The 13,094-nt window shown below is 42.2% G+C and overlaps 1 protein-coding gene across 2 annotated transcripts in view; it reads right to left on the reverse strand.

The window, feature by feature from the left end:
* Positions 1 to 12,468, reverse strand: part of NR3C2 (nuclear receptor subfamily 3 group C member 2) — a 440,438-nt gene extending 427,970 nt beyond the window's left edge. Inside the window, exons 1-2 of one of the 2 annotated variants that reach the window (XM_077279302.1) lie at positions 12,021 to 12,468; positions 350 to 2,120 (exon numbers count right to left, since the gene is read on the reverse strand). In XM_077279302.1, the coding sequence (XP_077135417.1) occupies positions 350 to 2,118 (1,769 nt within the window). In that variant the 5' untranslated portion in view covers positions 2,119 to 2,120; positions 12,021 to 12,468. The remainder of the gene's footprint in view (positions 1 to 349; positions 2,121 to 12,020) is intronic. The other variant, XM_077279303.1, reaches the window with a different exon arrangement.
* Between the last annotated feature and the right edge of the window lie 626 nt (positions 12,469 to 13,094).

A 13,094-nucleotide genomic window follows, 5' to 3' on the forward strand; every position in this document is an offset into this window, starting at 1 on the left:
TTAGACAATGCAGGTATAACTTTGATTAGAGCATTAAGTTACAAATGCCACAGTATGTGATTCCGTATAGCAAGAAACCGAGTCATTGGCAAACAGTTCACATCAGTTTACTAATGTCAAAATAAACATCTTAGAAGTCAAGAAAAACGATATGCATACACCTGAAAGTTTCCAATTGCTATAAATAATAGCCAGATATTATAATAAGCATTGCACAACACTATTCATACCTATAGGTTTTCTAAATGTATATCACACCCATTCATTTTCTTACTGATTGACATATGTATGTGGCAATAACAGTCTTGTGACATCGCTGCCTTCACAACATGATTACTCTCTTACTCACCTTGACATGTTTTCTGGAATGTATCCTGGACCCGGAAAACCATCATTTCTTCTGGATGACAAAGAGCTTTGAGACAATTCAGAATGTGACTTCCAATTTTCAACCAGTGAACCAACAGGAGGGAATGAGCTCAAATGCTGGAAAGGCTGCTCTCTGTTGACAGGTCTGGTTAAAGAGATAGTGCCTTGAGCTCCAATCCTATAATGAAATGACTGTCCACCTGAGTTAACGCCCACAATAGCTGAGGAAGGCATAGAGTTATCTGGAAAGAAATTATCATCAGCCTCCTGTTTAATCCCCATGGCAAGACCTTGGCTAGAATATCCATTACCGTCACAACTGCCAACAAATGACGAAACAGGTGGTCCTAGTATTCCAGATAGGGAATAGTAATCTTTATCATCCATAAAAGTAAAGTATGAGCCATCCATAAAAGGAAATGGATTTGCAGATTGGGTTGTTTTAAAAAGAGAACCAGAACAAGTGCTTTTACCTGGCTCTTGCTTTACGGAAATTGGAAACGTTGTATCAGAAGCACCCTTACCGTGATCTCCATAACAGGAGTCAATAAATGTGGCACCAGGTTCTTGCTTAATAAATTTTATCATACTACTTGTGCCACTGTCACTAGTTTCATGATCCATAGCCTCCATTTTGGGAAATAAGAGTTGCTGAGCAGCTTTATCTTTAGCATCTGTACTGATATTGGAGGTATCAGTTCGACATTCGGTAGGCAAAACAGCAGAAGGAAATCCCAAAGTGTTGTGTGCTGGACTGCAGATAGAAGACCCCATAGAGCTTGCAGCAGGACTAGAAATAGTGGACCTATTATTGACATTGGAAGGACTCGAGAGAGAGCATCTTGTGTTTATATTCCCAGGACTAGACACATTGGGCCTCACTACAATATTTAATGGACTTGACACTGGGGATTTTAAACTGCAGTGACTTGGTGGGCTTGATATGGGTGATCTCAAACTACTCAATGGGCTTGACAAAGGGGACTCCACTGTACTATTATGTGCAGGACTATGTGAAATAGAACATCTATTATCAACATTTGGGGAACAGGAATGAGACGTTCCCTGGTTAACTGGACTGTGTACTGTAAAATTTCCAAAGTTGGTTGAACAAGTAGTTGAGGAGACAGAGTCAATTCCAGTTGGGCTACAAACAGAAAGTCCCATATTAGGTGGGCTATTAGTTGTTGAGCATTTCTCATTGCAGGATGAAGGGCTCCTTAGCGTGTTACTATTTATTTTCCCATTCATGGAACTGTCAACTTCCAAAATGGAGCTTACAGATTGATTTTGGCAGTCTAATGGAAAAGTGCTACAAGCATTTTGCTTGTAAAATTTTACAAAGTGTTCCATATTTTGATAAATATTTTCAGTACCAATCATTCCTTGCTGGTTTTGCTGTTCATATGCAAATTCGGCATCCCGAACTGAATCCATGTATAATCCCATTGACTCTGCTACAGTTGCAGAAAGTTCTTTGGACTCTAATTCAGGTTTAATCTCTTGTGTTAAAACACCAGACTGATTACTATCTTGCTGTAGGCAAGGGGGGAGATCTTGTTTTTCTTTTTCACTTTCTGTGACATTTGGTGGAAAGGTCCCAGGGGCGCAGCTCACATTTACAATTTCCATGTAGGAGTCAGCACCCTGCTGCCTGGAAGATGATAATTCCATAGGCTGTGGCACCTGGCCCCATCGCCTCTCCATATCTCCTGCTTCCTGGAAGCCGTGATATCCTTTGGTTTCCATACCTAGAAAATGTAATAAAAAAATTAATCTTCAGCTTTCCCTTAGCAATACATGTCATTGTGATATTATTATTGTGATACATCTTAAAATGTTAAAAAAACATACCTCATTTTAACTATACACAAGCTACTATGTATAAACATATAGTATAAATCTAAGCATGTTATATATATTGTGCATGCGGAACAAAACTACATGATAACCAAGAAGGTTAGAATATAACAATGATAATTTAGAAAGGCTCAGTTAGTTGTCCCTCCTAAAGCAGATAAAACATGTGCAAATACAATAAAGTTGACCATATATTAAGACAGCTATCCCTCATAACTCCCCCATATACAAACATTAAGCTCGGTAGATTCATTTTCAACTGGGAAAGAAGAGTATACAAATAATTGGGAGCCGAAATTCCCATTGCCTGATCCTTTTGTACCCCCCACTAGCATTGGATGAATCGTGAGCCCACCCTCACCCATAGAAATCAGATGGCTGGTTACACTGACCAAAATATGTTGGTCCGGCTGACTTTCATCTATTATGAATGGGGATCTTTAGTTTATATTTTGGTAATTGGATGCATACCTTTTAACAATTGTAATTTAAACTTCTTCTAGAAAGTATCGGACAGTCTACTCAAAGGGCTTGTCCGGTCTTAAGCTACAGTCTGGAGTCACTACGTAAGTGGAGACTTCAGCATCCTTACAGGTTGCGCACTGTGTGCAGTGAGGAGTGTCTGTGCCGGGTGGTCATGTGACCGCATGTACAGGTGCTTCTCACAAAATTAGAATACCATCAAAAAGTTAATTTATTTCAGTTCTTCAATACAAAAAGTGGAACTCATATTATATAGAGTCATTACAAACAGAGTGATCTATTTCAAGTGTTTATTTCTGTTAATGTTGATGATTATGGCTTACATCCAATGAAAACCCAAAAGTCATTATCTCAGTAAATTAGAATACTTTATAACACCAGCTTGAAAAATGATTTTAAAATCCGAAATGTTGGTCTACTGAAATATATGTTCAGTAAATGCACTCAATAATTGGTCGGGGCTTCTTCTGCATCAATTACTGCATAAATGCGAAGTGGAATAGAGGCGGTCAGCCTGTGGCACTACTGAGGTGTTATGGAAGCCCAGGTTGCTTTGATAGCAGCCTTCAGCTCATCTGCATTGTTGGGTCTTGACAATATCCCATAGATTCTCTGTGCTTGATTGGCCAGCAAGCTGACCTGACCTTAACCCAATAGTGATGCTGTTGTTTTTAAACCAGGTATTGGTACTTTTGGCAGTGTGGACAGGTGCCAAGTCCTGCTGGAGAATGAAATTTCCATCTCCAAAAAGCTTGTCGGCAGAGGGAAGCATGAAGTGCTCTAAAAATTCCTGGTAGACGGCTGTGCTGACTTTAGTCTTGATAAAGCACAATGGACCTACACCAGCAGATGACATGGCTCCCCAAACCATCACTGATTGTGGAAACTTCACACTAGACATCAAACAGCTTGGATTGTGGCCTCTCCACTCTTCCTCCAGATTCTGGGACCTTGATTTCCAAATGAAATGCAAAATTTACTTTCATCTGAAAACACCTTGGACCACTGAGCAACCGTCCAGTTCCTTTTCTCCTTGGCCCTGGTAAGACGCTTCTGGCGTTGTCTATTGGTCATGAGTGGCTTGACACATGAGACACTTGTAGCCCATGTCCTGGATACGTCTGTGTGTGGTGGCTCTTGAAGCAATGACTCCAGTAGCAACTCCACTCTTTGTGAATCTCCCCCAAATTTTTGAATGGCCTTTTCTTAACAATCCTTTCAAGGCTGCAGATATTTTGGTTGCTTGTGCACCTTTTTCTACAACACTTTTTCCTTCCACTCAACTTTCCATTAATATGCTTGGATACAGCACTCTGAACAGCCAGCTTCTTTAGCAATGACCTTTTGTGGCTTACCCTCCTTTCTGGAGTGTGTCAATGACTGCCTTCTGGACATCTGTCAAGTCAGCATGATTGCGGAGCCTACTGAAACAGACTAAGGGACCGTTTTAAACACTTAGGAAGCCTTATCAGGTGTTTTTTGATAATTATTCTAATTTACTGACATAATGACTTTTGGGTTTTCACTGGCTGTAATCCATAATCATCAACATTAACATTAACAGTAATAAACACTTGAAATAGATCACTGTCTTTGTAATGACTCTATATAATACATGAGTTTCACTTTTTGCATTGATGATATTCTAATTTTGTGAGAAGCACCTGTATATGATACGCATTTTCCCGACCAAATTCTTACTAATTGGCTGTGGTAACATGTAGAAACTTCAAGATAAGTTCCAGTTCAAGGAATAAAATGAAGCTCCTCCATTGATGGAATAATCACACATTATTGTAAAATGTGTAAGGCTCTGTACACACTAAAGGTAAAATAGCAGATCGTATAATATTCTCAACCAGTAATAAAACTATAACTTAGAAGTACAAGTGTAAGTGTAAGCAGACCCTTAAGGCCGCATTTAGACATCCTGTTAGTGACTACAGACTTGTGAATCCTCACATCGAGCGTACTGCACGCTGTGAGGATTCTCCGCGGTTGGACCAGCAATGTCAGTCATGTGACCGCAAGTATGGGATATGTATGCTCCCAGGCACATTCCCTTCAGATGGGAGCTGCCTTGCTCCATGAAAGTATATTGAGCAAGGCTGGAAACAGTCCAGTAGAAACATGGAAGAGAATATGCATATTTCATACATGCAGTTATATGACAACCTAATCATGTGCCACAGTGCAGAATCTTCATAGTGCGCAAGACGTGAGGTTTCACAAGTCTGCAGTCATATAGAGAGACTACCGACTTGCAGCTTAAGACTGGACAACCCCTTTAACGCAAATCAATAAATACAATGTAAATAAAAAACAAAACCATGGCCAGTGTTTGTTAGGCCCTCGGCATACATAGTTGACCTTCCAGTTTGTTTGCCAGTCACAGAGGAACTTATCTTATTGACTTCAATAGTATTGAAGTCTGGTGGTCATTTGTTGATCTAAACAGGTCCTGGATTCAGTGTGAGGCAATTATTTTTGATCCAGATGATGGAAACTGGTGGTTTTCAGGAATAAATGTCAAAAAAGCCTCTTGAAAACTGATATTTTAGCACCGGTTGAAGCACAGAAATGCGAGCCTGATGCAACTGAAATATGTGAACCCAACCTTACCCTTTGAGTTACTCTGAGGATCTGGAGCATTGGGAGGTGACACTTTCAATTATAATTTCTGCAGACAAGTATATTCTGAAATAATCTAGAATACTTAACACAATTTTTACTGCTTTAGTTAATACTCGATATTGAAAAATCATTAAAAAAAAAAAGATATTAGGCTCTGTTCACGCCATGTTTTGTACTCTGTTCCACAACGTCCATTTTTCACACAAAGTAGTTAGGCATTGGTTTTAATCCAGAAAAGCTATGCATTTGACCACATATACAACCAAATGTAAGTCCAATGCATCTAAAATGTATAAAAAAAGCAACTTAGCAAAATGTCATATATAAAAATGTAATGTCTCTAGTTCCTTACAAGTCTGTGTGTTTCCGTGGTAACAGACAACAAACACACCCTGTGCAGTCTGATCTTGAAGTCATATTGACATAACATACATTTGGCAAGTAAGCAAGAAATAAGGGACAGATAAACACAGCAAGATCAGACTACAAGTGGTTGTTTCTGTAAACATATAGTTCCATGTAAGAGCTTTGAGGATGGAAACACGCATGCAGTTTCTGGAGAGGTAGAAAAAATTAAAGAAAAATCTTATCCCACAATTTATCAAGACTATTGTTTTTCATGCCGGTCTTGATGAAGGGGCGTGGAGTGCGAGGTTCCATTTATTATATATTTCTTCTTTGGGAGTTTGATGACCTGGGCTCGCCATGCCTCCATCCCACCCACTTTGTTAGAGATGGGCAAAAATGGGGTGAAAAAACTTTGCGCCTTTTTGAAGTTCTTTACGCCAGCATTATGGTGTAAAACCTTTGATGATTCGGGCTGTTAAGACTTTTCGTACCTTCCAGATTTGGCTCAAATACTGCACCTCAAAAAGTATATACCGTAAATATACTGCCTGTATGTTTCTAGCTTTATACTGCATAGTTATGGTATGTTGACACGGCGCATTTTTGTGACTATGCTTGTCACCTGATTTGGCCTTGCAATTATAACAGCCCTATTTAAAAAGTGTGGAATGGAAACTTTTGCAACATATTTGCCATGTATTGGCCTTTAAACAACACATACAACATAATGAAACACTGGTCTTTCTGATCTTACTGGAGTTGTTCTGTGAATGTTGGGCTGTGGTCACACTACAGTTTTGACTTCTGTTCGTACTGTATTTGTTTGTTCTGCTAGCTTAGCCTAATGACGGATACCAATGTTTCCCATATATCTCAATGGGTAAGCTAGGGTAATTTTGATTGGATAAAAAAACTCAATAAATCTTTCTGTTGCAAGTCATATATATTGGTATTCCCTTGAAATCTACAAAAAAAGCAGATGAAGGTCCCAAATGAAGGAAGTGTGGACAGAGCCTAATTTAGCATGTTAAAAAAATGCTAAGAAAAAAAAATCATTTTTACCGGCATGTTACATTGCAACCTTATTTTATATCCATTGAAAATTTAAAAAAAAACCACTGTCATTACCTCTATACACAGCGGCAGACCTGAAGGCATCTAAGAAGTTAATAACAGGTCTCCACATCATGTCAGAGTCTTTCGTTAATGGCGTAAGTCATTATTTTCAGCTTTTTAATCATGAGGATGTCATTATGTGCACATATGGTATTTCTTTATATCTTACCTCTGTCACTTTAACACAAAATGCCTAATAGTTTCAACACTTAATTAAAGGATTATTCTTGTCTATAGCTCTAATTTTTCTCTGAAGGGCGCCATGTCTCTGCACACAGTCTCACGGAACACAGTAAAGGCTCCTATACAATCTAGATTAAAAAAAGCCGAACCTGCCGATTTTAACAAGACGACGGACCATATTTAGTGTTGAACGACGTAATTCGAGTTCAATCACCTGATCCTTTTGTTCGTTGGGGATATAGGCAGACAGAGGATTCTGCCAGCGGCTTTCGAAGAGAACAGAGGAGTCCTTGGTCAAGCCAGGAGGGCCAGTTAGCTAAGGCTACTTTCACATTTCCGTCTTTCCTTTGCCGTTGCAATACGTCGATTTTGGAAAATGCAGGATCCTACAAAAAAATTTGCAGGATCCTACATTTTCCCATAGACTCGTATTAGCGACGTATCACGACGGATGGACACATATTTCGTCCGTCGTGCACTGGATCCTGCATCCAGTGTTTCAGACTGCGCACGCCCAGCAGGAAATCTCGATCTCACTCTCTTCCCTCACCCAGAATACAGATGGAAATGTGAAAGAACAATCTTCCGTCGGTACTTCGCACCGACGCTTTGTGACGGGCGACTGCCAACGGAAATGTGAAAGTAGCCTAAGCCGACAGCTATCTAGTGTGCATGGTGAGCTTTAGTTCCTGACATTTCTCAGCCATCAGTCTCTATCACAGGCTATGTACAAAGGGCTCCTCGGCTAAAGTCACTAGTGGACCAAACACCCACATTTATAACCTTTATGATAGGGATATACAGATGGGCTCATTCAAACCTCATACATTAGTGTATTTAGCTGAACTTTAAATTGGTGGAAAAAACATACTAAATATATAGCATATAGTGTGAAGAATGACAATGACACTAAACCTATAGAGTTTTCCATTCCCTTATTGGACAGGCAGGCTTTAACCACTAGTGAGCCTTTGGGATGAGTGTATGGGCAGGTAGATTCACTTTCATAACACAACTGTTACCTGTCACCTAGTGATGGCGGCAGCATCTTGCCACACGCCAGAGATTATTTTTGTTTGCTACATCTTGACTAGGACATATGACTAGAGATGAGCGATTCATTTCCATGACCGCTGTCCATCAGCCACATCGGTGGTCCTTGGCTGCTGAATGGGAACATGTGAGCTGCCTTCTACCTGTCGGAATCCCTGATGCCTGTTCTGATTTGTAGGTCCAGCATGATATCATGTGTGCCTCACACACAGCGATGAGCCTACTAATCAAAAAAGACATTGGGAATGCCATGAGTCAGGAGGTAGTTCAAAGCACTCCTGTCCAACAGCCACGAAACACTGCTGGACCAAGTATCTGCTCAGGACATATCTGTTTTAGTAAAAGCTTGTAAATGCAATTCTGGAGCATCATGTCTCATTAGGCTCTGTGCTGTTTTGTTCCTGTTTCGCCTTCTGGAAATGCATAACTAGACAACTAGTGTTACCATTCCCCTTGGCCAAGGGGGTGTGTCCCTTCACAGACTGGACAGTGTCCAAATGTGCAGAGTACACCCCTCCCCCAATTAGTAACACCCAGCTGTCAATGTATTCATAAATTTCTAGCAGGAATAAAAGAGGAATAGTTCAGTGCGGAGTTATGGAAAAAAAATGCTGTATTATGGGGAATATAAGCATTTACTAAAAACAGACTGGTCACTCTGTAAGACTTCTTACTGATGGTCAACAGCAAAGTCACAAGTATTGTACTGGCGTAGGAAAAAACTTACAGATATCTATGTAAACCTGATGGCTGCTAGGAAGAGTTATATAAACTCTTCAGCCCCTAAGTCAGACAGTTAACACATGCTATACTTGCATGATCTGAGAAAGCTTAATATGATTAACTTTTGTGGCAGAATAAATGAAAAATGAATGTCAGAATGTGTGGAAGGATGATCAACCCGATGCACCAGCACACAATTCAAGTGTGCCGAGACTGTATATTATGCAAGAGCTTGCAGTTCTTGCAAAAAAAACATGTAAAACATGAAATCCTAAATGTATTTAGTGCTACTGCATGAAAGTATTTAACCTTTTCACATAGCATAGTAGAACAGTGTGATCTCAGCATTACAGAGCTGCACTGCACTGAGGAGATGTGAAAAAGATTAATGAGCCATGCTAATTAATATTGTTCTGTTTACCAAGTCGGATAAGACTCTGCCACTAAATGTTGACACTTCCAAACTGTAAGATTTATTTAACCTTCTTATGACTCCAGTTTTTCATGGTCGTGATGCCCCATTGTGAGCCCCAACGCACCCCAGGGAGATATCCTACAACCACAGCACATTTTTTTTACTGGTCTGGGACTTTCAAAGTCTATGCACATCCGAGCCACAAAGACGTATTACATTAGTTTATGCTGAAAAATCAGCCTTAAAATAAAGCATGTACTTTATATAATCTATAAGATATCTAGGTCACTTTTTAATCATTGCTGTTCCATTCTCAGTATAAAAGCAGCATATAGGCAATGTAGTCCAATATTTTAGCCTAGCAGCAACTGGCTCTCTGGTTCGCTTATGAAGTCTGACATTTGCACCTGCTCCCTACCTGCATTAATTCCTACTTGGCATTTACCCGCTTTCCTCCCCCTCCTATCTATTTATCCACTTTCCTATATCCTCCAGGTGCAGTAGGTACAGTAGTGAAGGGAGATTAGCACTAGTTTGTAAACAGCAGACTTGGCATTAGTCTGCCATTGTATACCCAGAGGTGGAAGCATCACCATGGCTTGGGTATGGCAGGCTGCTCCATGCATCATAGCCTTGCACATGCTGCTCACAAAAAAACCCTGAATTATATAACACAATAGTACTCTTCTTCTGCTCGACAACTCAAAGCATACACTCTGCACCTAAATGGTTAAGCACTACGTCTGTCACATGGCAAGTGCTAGTTGGACCCTGCCCCGCTCCTCTCTAGCTGACACTCCTTCAGTGCTCTCAGCCATCTCACTGGTTCCACTGACCTGTCAGTTACAAGGAGGGTGGCATGACTGATATTAAGTTGCTGCGACACAAAAGACAACCCTTTACGTGCCAGACTGAACCCAAAACTCAGTCCTGGTCACTTTTAAATGTGAAAAGTGCATAATTCATCGAGCCGTCAAGTCGGAGCCCTGTGCAACAACCAGGAGCTGAGAAATGTAAAAAAAAGAATAAAGTCCCCATGTGAGAATGCATTCATCAGAGGCGATAGATGTTACAGGTGTGATAGCTATGACCTCTGTAAAATGTATCAAGAGATAGATCAGTCTGCATCCAACATAAGAGGGCAACGTTTATGTAATAATATAAATAAATAAGAAGAATCTAGCCATCCATCGGTAGTCTCTTTTTATAAATCTATAATATATACTATCTATTATGTAAAATGTATCTGATAACATATGTGGCATCCAATCGAAACCTAACTACTTGAACAGATTTATGTATATAAACTATTGTATTTGTATACTTTTAATAGAAAATAAGTCAAGTGTATACCCAAATCAACAAACTGCAGCTAAATACAGAAAAGAGGCACTCCTGCTTGCTCTCCAGTACCCCAATCCATCTTCCATCCAATAATCAGCAATACTTTTACCACTCCTGTCACACCCAAAAAAGTAATTCCATGTCAGTGCATCATCCTGTCTCAGGCAGATCAGGTTATTGGAAGGTTATTTGGAAATCCGCGACTGACCTAGCAGGTATAACAAGGAGTCGAAAAGGGCAAAGATGATTTAAATGAAAACACTGACAGTCTCTAGGAGACTGTGCTGCAAGCTCCACCTGCACCACAGTGAGCCACATAGGCCTGCAGCTATTTGGCATGCAGCCTGGTGCCCTGTGTGGTTTATTCAGCATTACCTGGCACAGCATCATTCTGTATCAAGTTCAAACCCACTCTCTACTTGTTTGCAATAATGCATGAAATTCACGTATATAGAGTACTGGAAATTTCCATGTATTCACGACCCATAACTTTATCACAAAATATAAAACTGTGGCATCTGATCATCATCGCTTAAGCCCAACTTGTGGCTCGTTGACCTTGATGAGCAATAATGTGCCATATTTCTTACCAAGATAGGGGGCACCTTGACGGATCATAGCCTGAGTATGACCACATAAAATACAGTGCAAGTCAGATGACACCCCCATCAATATTACATGTACAGCATTGTCCACCGAAGATGATCAATGAAGACACAGACACACGACTCCACATAAATACTTTAAGACCAGATGTAAGATTTTCCACCCATTTTTTAGTTGCCAGCCCAAATATTCCAAATATTCAACACGTCACATCCATTTATTGACAGACTTCCAATGGCCAAGAAATGCCGTCTGCGTCCGTCTTAATCAGTTTACAATCTCGCCTTAAATAGTTGCTAAAATTACAAATATCATTAATCAGGATGATACAATGTCTCAATGTGACACTCATGGAAAGTTACATTGATGGCACATGAAAGGGACTTGAGTCACTGGTATTTAGATTAATACTTTAAGTAATTGGGCGGTGACCAGTCTCTAAAAAAATAAGTTCTGTATGAAGCCTGTGGGCTATTTCCAAAGCCGAGATAAATATCACATAGGAGGAATTATTTCCTTTAGGAGACGGTGCAAATGAGCAAATAGTATTATTAGTGGGCTATGAGAAGGGTGAGGGGGGCAGAAATCCTAAAACGTGTCCATGATCTCCAGAATAAGGTGATATACTGGAGCCAGACACCTAAACGTGGGGGCTAAGAGGGAGAGGAGCATGGTGCAGCTGCAATCAGGGGGACATGCACCCTGGGCCAGCCATGGGGCACAGCCGGGCTCCTAATAATGCCGGGTGTCTGAGACCATGTCTGGCTTCTCCCCTGCCCCATTATTGGCCCCCTCCTCCCCGAGCACAGGAGGTGGGCAGGTGACAAGGGCAGGCAGGCAGGAGTTAATGGCAGGCTGCACTTTGCACTGTTGCACGCTCACTCACCTTTCCTATGACATGGTAGTCGGGGTCGGGCAGCTTCTCCCTCCTGTCACTGGCGCCCAGTGCCCCGAATAAGAAGGTGACACGTCCAGTCACACCCTCCAGCCACAGACTGGGGAGCCCGGGAGTCTGGAGCAAGGTCACCCCACATACACGGCTCCCTGCGCACTCCGGCGGGGACCGCACACACTTGGGAAACTTTTCCTCCTTCCCGTCTGTCAGCCCCGTCCTGTGAACCCTCCAGCCTGTCACATTCCCCCGTTCCCCGGCGGCTCGTGTCTGGCAGCTGCTGGAGAGGGTTACAGCCACGCTAGAGGTCGTGGGCACGGCTGTGGGCTCCGGGCGGCCGCGTCCAGGGCAGTGTGAGCGCGGACAGGCAGGCACGGTGCAGCCCGGACAGCAGCAGCACTGTGGGAAGCGGCGGCGGCAGCAGCTGAGTGACAGGCAGACTGAGCACCGCGCTGTCTAGTTCCCATGCAGAGACAGGAGCTGGGATGTCAGCGTGACGTCACACGTCACATGACATGGCGGTCACGTGGGACGGCGTCTGGCTTGTGTCTGAGAAGGTGGCTGGGTGTTCACTCTGTACTGTACACAGCACCGTCACCACAGCGCCCCGGAGGGCAGCCGCTCCCGGCGCTACACGGCAGGGTCAGGTGTAATAGGCGGCGATAAGCGTCCACCGCCCACCCGGGGCACGCCGACTGGACCGGGCACGGGGGTGGACGCTCAGTACAGGCAGAGTCGCCAGGTCGAGAGCCCCTCCATGACCGTCAGGTCTCCCTTGTTCCGTCCCCGAGGGTTAATGTCTATACAGTAGTGCGGACAAACACAAATACAACAAGGAGCAAACTCTCAGCCTAACCACAGATAGCTGCTGCTGAGTATTCATAAGCCAGGCTCCGCCATAGGGGAGGTAAATGGCGCCAACATACACCCAGGCAACAGGAGAAGAAGCGGGTATAGGAGGACTAGCCATAGATAACCACGGGTGACCAGCGAGTAGAGGTGTTAAATCCACGGGTTATCAGTGACTATAGGTCTAATATCCACGGGTGATCAGTGAGTATAGGTGTA

Source organism: Ranitomeya variabilis, chromosome 1 (assembly GCF_051348905.1).
Source record: "Ranitomeya variabilis isolate aRanVar5 chromosome 1, aRanVar5.hap1, whole genome shotgun sequence".
Lineage (NCBI taxonomy): Eukaryota > Metazoa > Chordata > Amphibia > Anura > Dendrobatidae > Ranitomeya > Ranitomeya variabilis.